General features: G+C 31.1%; 2 protein-coding genes across 3 annotated transcripts; both read right to left on the bottom strand.

Moving 5' to 3' along the window:
- Nucleotides 1-423: 423 nt before the first annotated feature.
- On the bottom strand, nucleotides 424-1,791 carry LOC109597080 (DNA-directed RNA polymerase II subunit RPB1-like). Of its 2 annotated transcripts, none has more exons than XM_049970717.1 (4): nucleotides 1,741-1,791; nucleotides 1,301-1,539; nucleotides 822-1,063; nucleotides 424-771 (listed from the first exon to the last, which is right to left on the bottom strand). In XM_049970717.1, the coding sequence occupies exons 1-4, from the start codon at nucleotides 1,771-1,773 to the stop codon at nucleotides 593-595; spliced, it is 693 nt and encodes a 230-aa protein (XP_049826674.1). In that variant the 5' UTR covers nucleotides 1,774-1,791; the 3' UTR covers nucleotides 424-592. The 2 variants fall into 2 exon arrangements, with proteins under 2 accessions (XP_049826674.1, XP_019868269.1); XM_020012710.2 differs by having other exon boundaries at nucleotides 1,656-1,780.
- A 2,042-nt stretch (nucleotides 1,792-3,833) lies between these two features.
- On the bottom strand, nucleotides 3,834-5,252 carry LOC109597622 (DNA translocase FtsK). Its single transcript, XM_020013366.2, has 3 exons — nucleotides 5,124-5,252; nucleotides 4,317-4,743; nucleotides 3,834-4,253 (listed from the first exon to the last, which is right to left on the bottom strand). Exons 1-3 carry the CDS (start codon nucleotides 5,136-5,138, stop codon nucleotides 3,979-3,981), a joined length of 717 nt encoding a protein of 238 aa, XP_019868925.2. The 5' UTR covers nucleotides 5,139-5,252; the 3' UTR covers nucleotides 3,834-3,978.
- Nucleotides 5,253-17,647: the final 12,395 nt, after the last annotated feature.

The raw sequence follows: 17,647 nt of genomic DNA, 5'->3' as shown, positions 1-17,647 counted from the left end.
TAACATTTTTTATCTCGTTTTCTGTTGAACTTTTATTAGATTTTTTTTAAGAAATGGACTTATTTAGAAGTGATTATCTGGTTAAAAAATTTCGGATAAGTTATGAAACATCCTGTATATATATACGATAACGTACAGTATCCTAATAATTATATATATTATATTATTAATTTACTCTCTTTTCTTGCAAATAGTTTTTAAATTACAATTTACAAATGAAAATAATGTATAGTTAATGTTATAATTGAGTGGTAAGTGACAAATTTGGGAGTATTATATATAATTTTGTATAGTTATTAAACAATTTCATATCTGAAATATTGCTAAATTCAATAAAAAATGTAATAAAATATTATATGTAATATTAATAAAACAAATATAAAGGTTGAACATTTTTAATAAATTATAATTTTATAATTTACATCATCATTATACTACTACTGTAGTCTGTAACATAACTTAACATTAACTAAAATGTCTGTTTCATCAAAATTTCGCAATGTTAGTTATTACACATGAACGGAACATCATATTTTCTCCATAAAAATATAATCACTGCACATGATCCCTTAATAATAGTATAATAGAATTACTAATGACAAAACGGATAGTTTGGACAAGCGGCGGGATCAAGTCCTGCTGGAATCTGTGCCGGTCCCGGCGAAGCAACCGGTGCTATTTGTCCAGCATAGGCACTTAAACCTGGAGATGCATAACTTGAACCTGGCGAAGCGTAAGTTTGTGACTGGCTATACGTAGGTCCCACCAAAACTGAAACGATTTTTTATAAAAACTTTAAGATAGTTATTTTATAATTTTACCTGGATTGGTGGCTGTTCCAGCCTCCGATAAACCTTCACCGTGATAGTCGCCATCGCCTATATACTCGCCCCTGTCGAGGGCGTTCTGCACCTCTGGTGTGTACTGTTTGGACGGTGATCCCTGATACTGGGGTCCCAGTGCTGCACTGTACTGTTGAGGAGCTGGTGCCGGTGCGAAAGACTGCTGGTACGGTGAGGACGCGTACTGTACTGGTGCGGCAGCATATTGTGGAGAAGTGTATCTACATAAGAGTTTATTATATTAATAAGTACACTTTTCTTATTTAATTTTGTTGTGACTTAAACAAATTTATTAGGAGATATGTTCTTAAAGGTTAATGTCAAAAAATGCTATCAATTTCAAACACTTCTGCCATACATGTTTTAGAAGTGGGAACACTCTCTACAGTGATTAATTATTCAAAACAATCACCGTCGAGTGTGTCGTATAAAAGTGAAAAAAAAGTTATTTTAATTACCTTGGAACAGCGGAATATTGGCTGACCGGAGTGAACTGAGGCGCCACTGGACTGTACTGGGCAGGTTTCGGAGCTTGGCTAAGCGCCACCAACGGATTCTCGCAATTTGGATAGTTCGGACAAGAAGCCGGATCTATTCCTGCCGGATATTGAGGAGCCAACTGCCCACTCGCGTATTCCTGAGCGCTGATCGTGTAGTGTTGCGGACGAACTGTCGCCAACCCAATTATAAGAACCATCTAGAAAACAATCAATTTGGTTTTATACTGGAATAACTTACTCACTTTCACTGCACATTGTCACATTCAAAGGGCACATCAATTGACACTTACAGAAGTCACCCAAAATATCTTACCGATTCTACGAGCATGTTGCAGTGTGATCGTTTGGGCGCATTCTAGCCAAAATGTGATCTATTTATACATTATATAGATACACACCTTATAGGCCGTGAACTTCTCGAAAAAAGCCATAAACAACGGCACGATGCATCTTGGTACTGTACATTTCATTCTGCGAAACATCGTGCATGATGATTCCCAATGAGATTGTAGTACCAGTTTGTTGTTATAAAAAGTCGAGGTTTTTTTTCACTACTCGATCGTGCCCACTTTCTATGTTAGAATGCATCATAGTCTGAGCATAGTTCACGAAGCGACTTTAGATGAGAAAAAATAAATCCTTCCGTATATTATTGTTACAACTAAAATAATAATAATATTTAAATTGTAGTAATTATAATTATACATAATAACAATGAATTTGTCAAATTTTCTTGGATCTTTTCTCTCAATTACTAGTCTTAAATTGATTTAGATTTCCTTTTTACATTATTACTTTACTTTATTTAGATTCATTATATTCTTTCACCAGTTTTCACGATTTATTTGACTTTAAGTGAAAGTTAAATTAATATAAAATAGTGTATTTATTTATTAAATTATTTCGACTTTTTAATGTTTTATTTGAATGTCAAAATTCATCAGACAAAAACTATATATTTACCATCTATATATACAGTGGTGACTAGAAATCTAAAGTGATACATTTTGAAAGAGATTTCTTAAAAGGATTTCATTAAGATTTTGTCCAGTCAGTTTAAAAAATATATTACAATATTCTATATACAATATCTATATTTTTTTTAATTTTTTATTAAACATCTTATAAACGCCTATATTAGTCTGATTGGGTTGGCCAAAGATATAGGACATTCAAATCTGTCTACGTTTTGTGTATGTATTTAACAATACTCTTAATAGTTAGAATTTATTCTTGGCCCGATTTATATTATTAAATTAAATAAACTCAATTTCAGTGAGAAGAAACATTGTCCTCCAGAGAAGAGGAAAATAATAACATGAAACAGCGCTAAAATATATGATGCTTCCAAAAAATGGTTTACGATGCTTATTAATAAATATTAAACAACACACTCAAATGAAAATACAAAAAGAAAATGTCCTAATAATAAAACAGCTTCTTTTATTGACAAATAAATTGGAAAAAATCAATAAACGACTCCCTTTGTTGTACTTTAGGTAAATAAAAAATGAATTAATTGGCTTATACAATATCAGTGTCTGTAGTAGAACGATGAGACGTCGGCTGTATAAACAAAACTTACAAGGATATATTTCAATAAAGGAGCCATTGGTATAGTAATTATCCTCCAGAATTTTGAATCCATATTCGATAGAACTAGAACAGATGGTAAAAATTACATTCATCGACTTCCTAATAAAAGTTTGGACACCAGACACACTACAAAACTTTAAAACACGATGGAAGCAAAGTTTTGGTTCGGGATTCCTTTCATTGGCCTATACTATACAATTACAAAAAAAAATTAGTGAAATGGACCATTTCGTAAATAATAAATATAACATCATGAGAGATGTAATGGATCCATTTGCCAACGAAATTTATCAATTACATGGATTTTTATTCAATATAATGAGCATGCATTTAAATTTATTCAAAGTTGGTTAAAAGATAAAAATGTTAAGATTCTCTATTGAGACCGAATCTAAATATAATTGAAAACTTCTGGAACGACATGTAATATATATATATATATATATATATATATATATATATATATATATATATATATAGGTGATATAAATTTGATTGTCATGTAAGTAAAATAATCATTTAAATTAATTATATAATTTGTTATGACTAATAAATGAAAGGAATAATTATTATAAAGAGATTAATTTAAAATTATTTTAAATAATTTTCAAAGTTATAATTGATTTGTTTATTGTTAAAAAAATTGGAATATTCATATTTTAATTAAATTAATTAATATGAAAGGAATAATTACTTTAAAGAGATTTATTATTAATTTATTATTAATTTATGAATGTATTATTATTTTAAATAATATTCGATTCTGAAAAGTATAACTGATTTGCTTACTGTAATTATAAGTCATTAACAATAAATTTGAAGGAATATATTTATGTATTCATAACTGATTTATTAAAACAAATTTTGAATACCAATAAAATGTGCAAAAAAACAGTTGTCCAGTTTTTAACTTTATATTTCGTAAAAAATTACAAAACTAATTAAGTATATTACAGGAATCATTTACACGCTTTAATGAAAATAACTTATGACATGTTGTCAGCTGGCAGTCTACGTTTCTTCGGAACTTCGCCTATCACTCAGTGGCAGAATGGGTAGTTGGGACAGACGTTGGCGTCTACACCGGCGGGAATCTGAGCTGGCTGGGCTTGAGCAGCTGCGGCTGGAGCTGGGTTGTAGGCGCGGGCAGCTGGTGCTGGGTTGTAAGCGGCCGGGGCTGGGTTGTATTGTGGAGCTGGTTGGTATTGTGGGGCGGCTGGTTGGTATTGAGGGGCGGGCTGGTATTGTTGAGCTGGCTGGTATTGTGGGGCGGCAGCCTGACCAGCGAAGCCTGGAGCACCAGCTTCGGCAAGGCCTGAAACAAATGACGGAAAATTATAGGCATTGTTTTTTTGCAACGTGTCGATCGGTAACACACCTTCACCGTGGTAGTCGCCGTCTCCGATGTATTTGCCTTGGTCCAAAGCGTTCTGCACGTCGGGGCTGTATTGTGGTTGTGGGGCGGCCTGGTATTGGTTTGGCAATACTGGGTTGTATTGGGAGATTGGTTGTGGAGCCTGTTGGTATTGTGGAGCTGGTTGTTGATATTGTGGAGCCGGTTGTTGGTATTGGGGTTGGTAACGTGGTTGAGCGGCTTGTTGGTATTGTGGTTGTGGAGCGGCTGGTTGGAATTGGGCGACGGACTGTGGGTCGTTGCTGATGGCTACCAGGGGATTGTCGCAGTTGGGGAAGTTGGGGCAAGAGGCTGGGTCGATTCCCGCTGGGAATTGGGAAGCTGGAGCGCCGCCAGCTAATGGTCCATTGTAAGCAGCGATGGCTACAGCCAAAGAGCATGCAAGGACGGCCTAAAAAATTCGTTATTATTATGTAATGTAACATCAATATTAACAATAAATTAGATATGATGTAGCCAAATAAACAAATTGTAAAAGCATGGCAACAAGCTTCTCAACATCTGAAGAAGAGTAATACATCAAGTAAAACTATTATCATGTGAAGATATTGGAAAAGACAAAGTGCTCATTGATACATTGGTACAATGTCTTCATACAACTTCCTAAATCTTCCGAATAGATTTAAATCACTTTTGCACAATCATTGTTTTTAAATCGTCCTTTCACTTGGCACTGACACTGTATTAATCCATTATCGGGCGGCGTCACTTCAAAATACTTCACAGGCAAAATAATATTAAAAAGATACAAATTAAAATTGGTGCGCTTACCAGTTTTACAAACATGTTGTTATTTTGCTGTTCAAGTTCACAGTACTGATTTGCCAAAAATGTTGCCTATTTATACGTAAACCACACCCTCGATAACCATGAACTTATAATTTTATTTTATTGAACAAAGACATTCTTATTTTCGGGGGCCAACAAACACATCGACACTTAATTTTCCATCATTTGTGTACACAGTAAAACAGATAATGCCTAGTATTCTTGAGTTACACGCTTTTATCTTGCAAATCTCCCTTGAGACAAATATAAAGTTACAAATTACGAAAGTTGCATTTATTTGAATTTCATTCGCAAGGATTGCGTTTGCCGAGTAATTTTAGGAGTAATAAAAACCACATTATTTTTTAACTAGTTTAAAAAATTTATATTTATAGTTGCGTATAATATTTATTTTCTCCATAAAGTTACTCTTAAAAGTGGACTGTTGTCAATATTGCAAGAATAAGACATGTTTTGTCTATTTGGAAATGGATAATTTAAGATTTTTAGTTACAAAAGTGTCCAGTTTCACGAGATAAAAATTTTATTATCATTAAAATAATAATAAGTATATTATTGTTGAATGCTGATTTGAATTCTCTGGCATATTATGGCACAGTAAAACAGTGAAACAAACTTTCAACTAATGTATCTTATGTATATTAAATATATTTTGTAATCCACATCATATCTTAACCAATATCAACTTTTCCGAGCTTTTATATGTTAATAAATATTCATGAAATCTAATAATTATTTGGTCTATAATAATACATAAATATCTCAATATTTTTTGTAGTTAATTTAAAAAAAAAAATATTTCTTGATGGCACAGTCAAAAATATTCAAGGTACTAACTCCTTAAAGTTAATTTATTTAAATTTAATTTTATCAGTTTGCCAATGTTTATAGAATAATAGCGAAACAATCCATGAAAGGTGGTAAATGAACCATACAATTGAACATTTAATATTAATGGACACACGCTGTTTTAGTAATAGAGGTTGTTCATTTGTGTAAAGCACATTTTGTACACTTGACATAAATTCCCATGAAACTTAGAAATTGGATGATAATAACAGCAGCAACAGGAACATGACACGAAAAAAAAAAGATTACTTTCCCTAAAAATATGCAGTCATTCAAAAGCGTGAAATATTCAATAAAATAACAATTACACCGTATGCAATAATAAATCAAAACAATGTCAAACGTACTGGCATTGAAATGCAACTTTAATAATCAGCGCCATTATTATGTCACCGATCTATTAATTTGAATAATGCTTTATATCCTTACAAAGTGAAAGTTTATCTGGATTCACCCTCGTGTTAACAGAAAGTATAATAAATAAAATTGCCTTAAATAGGTACAGATTAATTTTGGTCGGCATTTAGTCATTTATTCAAAGTCATTGACTTGGAAGAAGTCCAAGAACTCCAAAAAGTCTTTCAACACAATTGTGGATTCGACATGAAGTTTTTTTCCTAGGCGTAACAAATTCTTAGCTCGATAACCTTGGCTTTCAATTCAGTCATGGGAGTTTTTATGTAAGCTTGGCTCGTAGCAGTTTATTTATTCAAATGATCACCAATTAAACACAGAAAACAATTAATTCTCTCTCTAACTCGCCATTTTATAACGTGCACTACGAAAACAAATGTGAAATGTGTCGGTTATTTCCAATTTTCAAATACACATGCATATTTTACACACGTAGAAAGGATGCATTTCATGGTATGAACTACACCCATCTAATGACCTTTATACGTATTATAAGTATTCGGTTCAATTACGACCTCAAAGACAATCTCCTCTTTATATATGCAATCTGAAGAAATTATTATTGTAGTTAGACAAAGAAATGAAACCTACAACAAATTCTTTGCTTAATTTTAGATATTGTTGAAACAAATAAACTGACCGCAAAAAGATAAGCATATTGTCTTATATTAGAATTAATTCATTATTTATCAAAAAACAGTAGAATTGTAATTAAAGAAATAAATATCAGTACGAAATTAAACCAAAAGCAACTTAAAATTTATTTTAGAAACCAAATAAGAAATTTTGATCCCACATAAAATGAAAAATATACTATTTTTTTATATCGAGTGGCATACTTCTTTTCAGGTGATCCAGATAATTTTCATTCAAATTGTCCCATAATTCTGAAAGAAGTTGCCTTAATTCTCTGGAAGTATAAGCAAAGCGCTGGTGAACTATTAATGATCTTTCAAGCATATCCCAGGCATGTCCTATGCAATTCAAATCAGGCGACAAAGCTGATAAAGGCAGACGCTCAATTTGACCATTTTCTAAGTGGTTGAGGGCAATACTAACTAACTACTGTCAACCGTTGTCGCCTAAAAATAGAAAATTTGAGTCCATTTGAGTTGTATAAATTTCAGCGGTCATGCTATGGTCACAGATGTAGAGCTACGTTCTACCTCCTAGAAAAATACCACCTCAAACCATTATGAACACATCTTGGTGTGAGTGAACTTCCTGCACATAACGTGCATTTATTCTTTAACTTAGAGGTGTCAAGACTCGTATTGGTCTTCTATCAGTAAATACTCCAAATCTACTTACATCTGTAAAGATATTCCACAGTTCATACCACAATTCTCTTTCCTAACACCAAGTTAATCTTGCTGCACGATAGACAGGCTAGTCGTCTTATGGGCCTCGTGCAACGGAGTTCTACATCATTTAAGCGATTTAAAATTATCATTTGATTTATATGACGTCATAGGTGTTGTCTGAGAAGTGTGCAGTTTCTTATTAGATCCACTCCTACCCCTCTAATTTATAATTTGTCTTCCAGGTCAGATGTAACTCTTGGTCAACCTTGTCTAGGCCGACTTCTCACCTGTCCAGAGAAATCCGTTGATAAAGTGTGCACACTACAGATTGGATCAAATTAAATGCCTTGCCTTGAGTGAGTCTGAGCATTCCTACAGCACGAAGTCGAACAGCTTCTAATAAATGACATATGCTTAACTTTTTTGAATCAGTTTATTCCAGATTTAAAGGAAGAAGTTTACTACGAGAAGCCAAAACCGACCAACAAGAAAAAATGTTCAAGCAAGTTGAGTAATATGTATAAAAATATATAATTCACTTTCACCCGCTACAGTTTACAAATAAAAAGCGTAAATTTGAGCCGCATAATTTTGAGACGAGGCGTTATTTAAATGTCAACGATTTTTCGCCGAGAGGGTACACATTTCAGACCAAACCCATCGACATTTGTGCAACACACACAGTAGATTTCTAAAGAGATCGAAGGAACATTTAAGGACTGTAATCATCCGGCCATTATAATGTAGAAGCCGCGGTTCAGCTATTGATGGTATTTGAAATGAAAAAATTGCACGTTGTGGCGAGCAATTTATGGCGTGGTACTTTCGAGGAACTCGCGATCTATTTCTAATGGAGAATTGAATTGTGGGCTACGTTTCGTTTTTAATGAGATTCAGTGGCTCGGACAAAGCGACTGCACCCTGAACGGATCAAATGTCAATGTTCCTAATGACGAGGCACAGTGGTTTGTTAGTGTCAAGTGAGATAGGAGAAAATTTTTAAAAGTTAATAATTATAAAAGGATGAATTCTCAATGTTTATGGGGAGACATTAAGATGGAAAATAAGTAGTTGAAACCTATATTTTAAATATCACAACGAGGTTACCGCATTATTATTTTTCAACCGTACCATTTCATCTAAAACACTTAAATTTCCATAACAAGAATGTCCGATCGAAACGGCATTTTGAGATATTTTAAAAGCTTCTGACTCATTTTACTGTCAACCTTGGCCGTTATTGCTTCATTAATGCCATATTTTCCCATATGAGAAATTCTCATGCAAATTTATAACTCTGAACTAGTTCAGATGCTGTAACAAAGACAATAAAAATAATTAAAGTGGTAGCGAACAGGCGGAATACCATAAATAACTAGTGAAAAAAATACAGTTTCACTTTTATTTATTTAACCTTTTAACGACACTTAACTATGGCAAATATTTTTTTATATTAACTTCATTCATTTGATTCGCTGTGTTGGATTGGATTCTTTGGCTTGTAAAGTAGAATTGTTTAAGATACTTATGCAAATTATACAGGTGTTTAAAATGTAGGTTCTAGACTGTTAACCATTAAAAACTAAATTTAATTAGAGCATTTTTACATAAAAGTAACTTCTCTTTACTTAGAAAGTGCATTTATATCAAATTTCGTGAAGAATTATATTATAATCAATTTCTTCTTAGGGATTCCATGGTTTAGTCTGGACTTATCATAAAGAAATGCTAAATCTAATGGGAAACTTCATTTTTCTAAATGAATCAAATGTGATCAAATATTTACTGTATAAAATGTTATAGTATCAACAATTTATACAGCATAAAATTTTTGTTGTTTGTCTGTTAGTTATTGTTCATTAAAATGTAATTACGTATAAAAAATGATAAAATTATATACTATGAACAGTTACCGAATCGATTTCATTGGACGAGAACAGATTGATTTTACAATATTGTCTCTTGAATGTGCAATAATCAAATCCGCCTTTCAATTGTAATTTCTTTATTTTTTTTTGTCGACAAAAAGTGTCCTTCAATATTATAACGCTAATTGCGGTGACTTTTGTTTTTCAACCTCTCAGTAATAATATACCAATAATAAAATCACTTTATATGCGGAATGTGGCATTTTAGAGAAATTGTGCGCATGTATGTTAAAATGTGGAAATTGGAAACTGAATTTGAACGGTTCATTTTTTTATATAAAGAATCCATTATATAAAACAAATGGAATTATACCTGTTAATCGAATACGGTAAATTGGAACATTTACAACAAATAACATGAAACCCACACGATCTATTAGAAGTGATAATGAATTGGTGTTAAATAAATTATAGACCACTTCTAAGTTACACCCACCATAATCATAAGATTGTTGACCATAACACTCTATATTTCTAATAATTGAATTCCATTCCAGTTTGTTATAACATAGTGCATAAACACGCCATCATGTGTTTTAAGAGATTTGTGTCACGTTATTAAACTTTTCATCATGTCACTTGATTCTTGTGGAGGTTAAAAAGTCAGAGAATGTAACACATTTTATTTTATTAAATCAGAAAATATTTTATATTCATAACACGTTATTTAAATTACTATAAACTTTATATCTAAGATAATATGAGCCAATTAGAATAAAATGTGAACAAAGAAGGTCTGCTTCTAATTGTGAGATACTATTAAATATTATGTGATTCTCCCATTTACAAACTGCATTTTTAGTCGAAGTAACTGAACATCAATCTTGGACACTTGTCGTGCAACTTTGAAAAAACTTATGAATTAGAAAATTAATAGAAAAATTTGTGTTGTACCTCAAAGTGTTAAAATTTATTTATTTTAACACTTTGAGTTTTAGTTTAATTTTTAGTTTAATAATTTTAATTTTCATGAAAAAATTAGTATTATATCTCAAAGTGTTAAAAGAAAGAAGTGAAAGAAAACAAAGGGGTATTTGAAAAATTAATAATTTTATATTTTATAATATTTCTAATTTTAGGTAATGTCTAAGTTCTGTCGTTGGAAATACTTATAAACCATAAAAACACAAATAATAATTTCAATAATTTTCATTTTCATTAGAAAATTTGTGTTGTATCTTGAAGATTTAAAAGTAGGAAGTGAAAGAAAACCAACAGCTATTTGAAAAATAAATAATTTTATATCTTACAGTATTTCTATTTTTAGGTAACATTTATGTTCTGTACTTGGACATACTTATGGACCATAGATTCACAAATATTAGTTTATTAATTTTAGTTTTCATGAGAAAATTAGTGTTGTTTTTATATTTTAGATAACATGTCCAAGTTCTGTAATTGAAAATATCTATAGACCATAAATGAATAAATACTAGTTCAATAATTTTAATTTTCATGAGAAAATTTGTGTTGTATCTCGAAGAGTTAAAAAGGGAAGTGAAAGAAAAGACCAGGTATTTAAAAATGAATAATTTTATATTTTAATATATTTATATATTTAGATGTACTTGGAAATACCTATAGACCATAGATTAACAAATACTATTTCAATAATTTTAATTTTCATGAAAAAATTTATGTTGTATCTTGAAATGTTAAAAGAAGTGAAAGAAAACAAAAGGCTATTTTAGAAATTAATAATTTCATATTTCATAGTGTTCATAATTTTAGGTAACATATCTTATAAATAACTATAGACCACACATTAATTTTAATTTTTATGAGATAATTAATGTTGTCCCTCGAAGTATAAAACAAAAGTAAAACAAAACAAAGGGCTATTTGAAAAAGTAATAATTTTATATTTCATAATGTTTCTAATTTTAGGTGACATGTCTAAGTTCTGTAACTGGAAATACCTATAGACCATAGATTAACAAATATTAATTTAATAATTTTAATTTTTATGATAATATTTATGTTGTATCACGAAGAGTTAAAAGAAATACTGTTTTATAGTACATATAATTTTAAGTAGCAATTTAATAATGCTCATGAGAAATTTTGTGTTGTAGTTCGAACTATTAAAAAAGAGGTGTGTCATATGTTAGCTATTAAAAATCTAGACCCAGTGATAACAAATTGTACGTCCTGTTAATATTTGAACACGATTTATTCATTTAATAATCAATCACAAGTGCTTAGGCATTCTGTATTAATAAACAAATCCTTTAAACATTTTATTAGTAATTTCACAACAAAAGGAAAAAATAAATTCGTGGAATTTAACGAATGTGCGTAAGCATGTGACATGCTTAAGTCGAATTCTAAGGCCGCAGCACAGTTCATTGCTCAACTGGTTAGCCATGTTTGAGCACGACGACGTTTCGTATTTTCTAATTGTTTACGTATTTCTGTGTGTGCAACCGGGAACGCGAGTTGCGCCATGCAACAAACAGTAAAGGCGGCAAAGGAAAAAAAAACCGTGAGCAACTCATGCGTAATGCGAATAAAATAATGTTTACAGAAACCGTATCTGTAACAGGTTCAAGTCAATGTTCACCAATTCGATCTGCATATTTCAATCGGCGAACAAGTCCTATTTTAATAACTGATTCAAAATGAGAGGCAAACATTTCAGGGTCGCCATTTCTAGTTTTAAAATGGATCGTGTTCTATGGACCAAACCCTCATTTTTTTCAGTTAATCGGGCTTTAATTAAAAGAGCGAACGCCGCGGCGGGCCAATTGTCGCGAGATTTACGACCCGACGGCAATGCTTGAAAATATTGATGTTGTCAATAAATTGGCGTGCCATGATTGTATGTTATTAAGCAAGATATCAATCAAATGCTGGCGCTAATGATTTCAAGTATCATAATTTTATGGGTGGTTAATTCAATAATGTTTCAAGTTACGACTAAATTGTTATAAGAGCTATACCATATAATCAATATATTTATATATATTTGTTAGGAAATTGGATGTCTGTAAATTGCCATACAATTAAACTCTTATTCTTATTATTATATTGTAACATTCGTTGTATTACATTAATCTTTTTCTTTGCATTAAACTTCTTAATTTTGAAACTACATAAAATTATTATTTTCTTTGTAAATGTTAAGATGACAATTCCTTACCAAAACTCTTACCAGGCATTCAAATGAAAGGATGAGTTGAAGATGAAAAAATAAATGCAGTTGATAATAATAATGTACATTTTGTAAAATTAAAGTTCAACGCACTGATAATTTTTTAATGTAACTGGTAATACAAAGACCATCAGATAAACGGAAGTATCGAGGCAATCTCTCGCCGTGAACCATTGGTCCAGTTCGTTTAACCGCATCCATTAAATAGCTGTTGGAAATAATAAAAACCTGTCGAGTTTACTTTTACTTTCGCAAGCCAAATCGGCTATGCTCTGATTGTAACGCCACCATGTATGTGATCAGAAAACGTGATTTCCCTATCAGATTTTTCTGAAGGCGTTCCCGGGACATTCCACCTCAGGTGGATTATAATATGGAATCGCACAGTAGTCTCGACATAAACTATTTTTAATTTTCTTCAATATACTGAGATCTTTTTGTAGAAGCGGAAATCGAACCAATTAGTTTTATCACTAAAAATGTTATAAAAGTATCAATTTACTATATTTAGTTGGCATGAAATTTTTTTGTGTCCGTAATTCGTTCTTTCTCAAGAGTTTCTAAAATTTTTCTACCTGCAACATACAACTACTTCTATCCTTCTCTGTATACACTTCACGAATTTATTCGTAATTCAGCAGCATCTTCAGTTCCTCATACAAAAGCAATAAATCGATTTATTATTAGTAGAAATTCAAAGAAAGTCATTTTCTTTATAGCCTTCTTCGACATTCTGATTACACTCACCAGTGAATCATCACACATGAAAACTATCATCTTATCATAAATCTTGTCACCAGCAACATTATCTTACAGATAGTTGCAAAAAACATACTTGGAATGAAGGAATATCTAGGGAAGTACTTTAATATAGGTGTACCACAGAGTTCAATGCTGAAGTCATTTTTGAGTGTGCTCTATGTTAATGACATAGATACAACACTGTGAGTTGAAAAAACAAAACGTAATGCCATAGTGTCTCGTGCAATCGCCTTTGAGTCAATCAGTTTTGGTTACAGTCTTGAGACAAACATGCTGACAAAGTCTAATAAGAAATATAAAAAGTATTTGTAAATTGAAGATGCGTTTTCTTCCTTATCAATATTTGTTGGGGAAATTCTTATCATTTAAAGAGAGTGCTGTTCATTCATCTTAGAATAACATTATAATAATGATGCATTTTAAATTCAAAATATACTGAAGCCCTTAAGCCAAGATAAGACGCACCAATGTTTTTATGAAAAGACAATCAATTTTGGGTGTTACAGTGGATAGTAAACAGTCTTGGGACAAACAGGTTGACCAGGTATGTGAAAGGCTAAAGTATTTATAAATTATTAGGGATTCTTATCATTTAAAAAGGGACCATTCAGCTTAGAATACTTTAATAACGCATTTTATATTTGAAATACACTGAAGATCTTAAAATCCATCGTCTCGTAGTAGAATATTGCAGAATATACAAGGTACGTACACATTAAACTATTATGAATCCGGGTTTTGAGTTTACCACTCAAGAGGATTGTCAAGTACTTAGCTTTAGATCAGATTTAAAATTTTTAGTAAGCAAGGAGTAGTATGATACCAGTGGATGAAATAATACGAGCGATGCTATTTGGTCTAGTTCTGTAAAACAATCTTTTTTGTCATTTATCTTTTAGTATGTGTATACACATAATATTTATATGTAAACTAGTAGTGTCTACCTTAATCCTATAAACGGTAGACAACAAAAATTTAAGGGACCGTTATAATAAAGTTTTTATTAGGTGAAGTTAATAGGATATAACGTTCCAGTTAAAATTATCCCTTAACTTATAAAACAAATAAAGAACTTCCTAAACAAAATATTGTATTAGAAACTGGGTATATTGAAATGTATAAAATGACTCTTATACTAATCAAAAAGAGAGCGATAATGCGAAAATCACGAACCTGAAGAATTATTATAAAATACAATTATTGAAACGATCAAGGTGATGTTGCTGTTCTAATAAAAGACAAAAGAATTAAAATATATCAATTGAAGGCCCTATGCTATCAAAATTTACCTCATAAAACTCCTTACTTAGGAATATTCATTTTCTCTATTCGAGCAGTAAGTTTGTAAAAAAACACATATACAGTGTGTTCCAAATTGCATGGATGAACATTCGCCTCGTGATTTCTCATGGAATGTCACTATACAGAATTGTCGCAGGTTGGTGCGATTGAAATATCAAGGTCGACTGTCCATGACTTACTTGTGTTTACCTGTACAGGAAATGGAGATGGGGGGCGTTGGCGAATTTGCACGTTATCCTCCTCGAAAAACCAGTATTTCCTATTTACGATTCACGGTCACTACGGTTTCGGAATTACGAAAGTAACTGGACCATTTGTTCGTTTAATCGTCTACCAGATGCAAATAAATCTAGAGTGTTACGATAATTAGTGTCAGAACGACCTGGATGTGACGATGGCATGACATCATGGTGATTTCTTGCCCCTAATGCAACTTGATTAATGCAGCTTCTAAAATTCACAAGGCATTCGCATTCCTAAAAAGTACATAATATTATAATACAACCTAAACCACATTTATCAAGCACTAGATGTCAGAAAATATCTATTATAGTTCATAATAATTATTGAATACATTAAATTACTCATCAGTAGTGAACATAACAGTAACTTACTAAAATGTATTGAAAATAAAATAACAATCTCAAACTCAAATTCAAAATTGTGAAAATTGGTTAAAAGATTCAAAACAACCCTACAGCAACATGTAAGATCACGTTAATAATAAATTATACATAAAAATTATAATTCAAGAAGGTTCGAGAAATATAAGCATGTCATATATTCGGAAAATTATAAAGCAAAAAAAAATATTATATAAAGTATTAAAGTGAAATTAAATGTTTCTTTTTTAATCAAGAAAAATTAAACTTGGTTTGTCCAGCTCAGTTCAGAAAATTGTATGTAACATTTTATAAAATAAATAAATATTAGTAAATATTTTAAGTTCTTATATTAATGGCCACAACTATATATATATTTATTTTAATTTGTTAATACTATAAATACTATAATAAACTATACAGTATGAGTATACTTAGTATAAATAGGAAAAAATTAAAATAATAATAAACTGACAGTTGCAAATAGAATTAAATACTTGTAAAGAGGTGAAATTGGTAAAGAAATATTTTTTTCATAATAACATAATTTTTAAGTAATATAATATCCATACTCCAAAATAAAGAAGACTTAACGAATACGGTACCCCAAATTTTCAGGCAAATTTTTAATTGTTGTTTAATATTTGAATCACTAATTATTTAATAACTCTATTCGAAACATATGTTTGTAATTAGATACTTCAAGTATAGAATTTATTAACCTGGTTAATGTAACCATGATATTTCAATTTAAGAACAGACCCTTAGGTGTTTAACTCTGTGCAAATAAAAAAAAATGACCTAATCAAATAGTCTGAACAATTAGTCCAGTAATTCTTGTTAATTAAATTCAAACGTTCAAGTTTAAGTGAATTTGACATTTATTGTACCTACACCTAGAACTGGTATCAGTTTTTATTTATTTACCATATATGGTTGAAATATGTTTCATTATAATGAGATTTAAGGAAATACGTATGTATTGGAATGGTTTAGAAATTTAAAAAACAGGCAGATACACATTATGGTAAATTATTACAGAATATATTAAAGTCCAATCAGTTAATAAAATGGAATTTATTATTTCTACGAGGATATAATCAGGAAACGGGTGAGATGCATATGCAATACACATAAAATGAAATTAAATAAATCTGTAAAACGCTTCTATTTTGACCGCAATAGGTAATTATTTATTATAATGGATATTTCAAGGACCAAAATAGAAATTTTTCCTATTTCTAACCTTCCCCAGCAGCTTTATTGAAACGATCTAAATACTAAAGCTGCACCCACGCCGACCAAAAAATGACATAACCGCGCGCAAAAACGTTTCGTATACACGGAATGTTAATGATTATGGATAAGGAGCATAAAATTAATGGACGTGTATAAGAGAGCAGCGTCCACGAACTATGTATGGTAAGGTTTTACCTTCATCCGGACCACTCCTCGACAGACACACACACAAGGATAAATTATTGTAATTGCTGAAACACAATGATCGTACTTTTTCCTTGTTTCCATGGTATTCAACCACGGGCTGCTCCACATACAGAACCGTAATAAACTCTATTCGATCCCGAAATACGAAGTAATATTGAGAGGAGGGCCGAAACAGTTTTGTTAACTTTTGTTATTTGGTATTATCACCTGAAAATGTTTCCGCTTCTTGACTTCCTACATACGTTAATCGTGTAAAAAGGAAAGGAAATTTCCTGCGTTTGCCCAATAGGTTCCTGTTACTTTTACAAAACAATTTTTATTGTGGTTTTATCCGAGGTCATCTTATAGGCTTGGCCATCTCGTATATGTCGCAGTTCACATCCGTTTTTAAGCAGTCGTATTTGCATCAATGCGATCGGTAACTTCCTACATACAGAAAGAAATCTTAGTACATAGTGTGTGGCCCATTTGAAAGCGGGATACTCTCATAAAATGTGTATTTTTTGCACGATTTTAACAAACTTTTTTTTCAATTGTAAAGCATGCAAATATGTATTTATAAACAAATTAAAAAAATTAGAAAATTTAACTACTTACAACTACTGAATTAAGCATCCTCTGAAATGGACGTATACCCAGTCTCATGTAATTCTATGGGAAAATTAAAAATTATATTCTTTTTGGGAATTTTGGGATTTTTTTTAATCAAGTTGTGTATGAAATAAATGATCAAAAATAGCACAAA

This window comes from Aethina tumida, chromosome 1 (genome assembly GCF_024364675.1).
Source record: "Aethina tumida isolate Nest 87 chromosome 1, icAetTumi1.1, whole genome shotgun sequence".
NCBI lineage: Eukaryota > Metazoa > Arthropoda > Insecta > Coleoptera > Nitidulidae > Aethina > Aethina tumida.
The sequence above is the reverse complement of the archived record's forward strand: the minus strand, read 5'-3'. Positions and strand labels throughout refer to the sequence as shown.

Excerpts from the sequence above, each read along its gene's own strand:
- LOC109597080 (XM_049970717.1), bottom strand. The coding sequence starts at position 1,773 with ATGGCTTTTTTCGAGAAGTTCACGGCCTATAAG. Across the intron at positions 1,540-1,740 it reads AGAAGTTCACGGCCTATAAG|ATGGTTCTTATAATTGGGTT; the intron begins GTGTGTATCTAT and ends ATTGTTTTCTAG. Across the intron at positions 1,064-1,300 it reads CAATATTCCGCTGTTCCAAG|ATACACTTCTCCACAATATG; the intron begins GTAATTAAAATA and ends ACTCTTATGTAG.
- LOC109597622 (XM_020013366.2), bottom strand. Across the intron at positions 4,254-4,316 it reads CGGCGACTACCACGGTGAAG|GCCTTGCCGAAGCTGGTGCT; the intron begins GTGTGTTACCGA and ends CATTTGTTTCAG.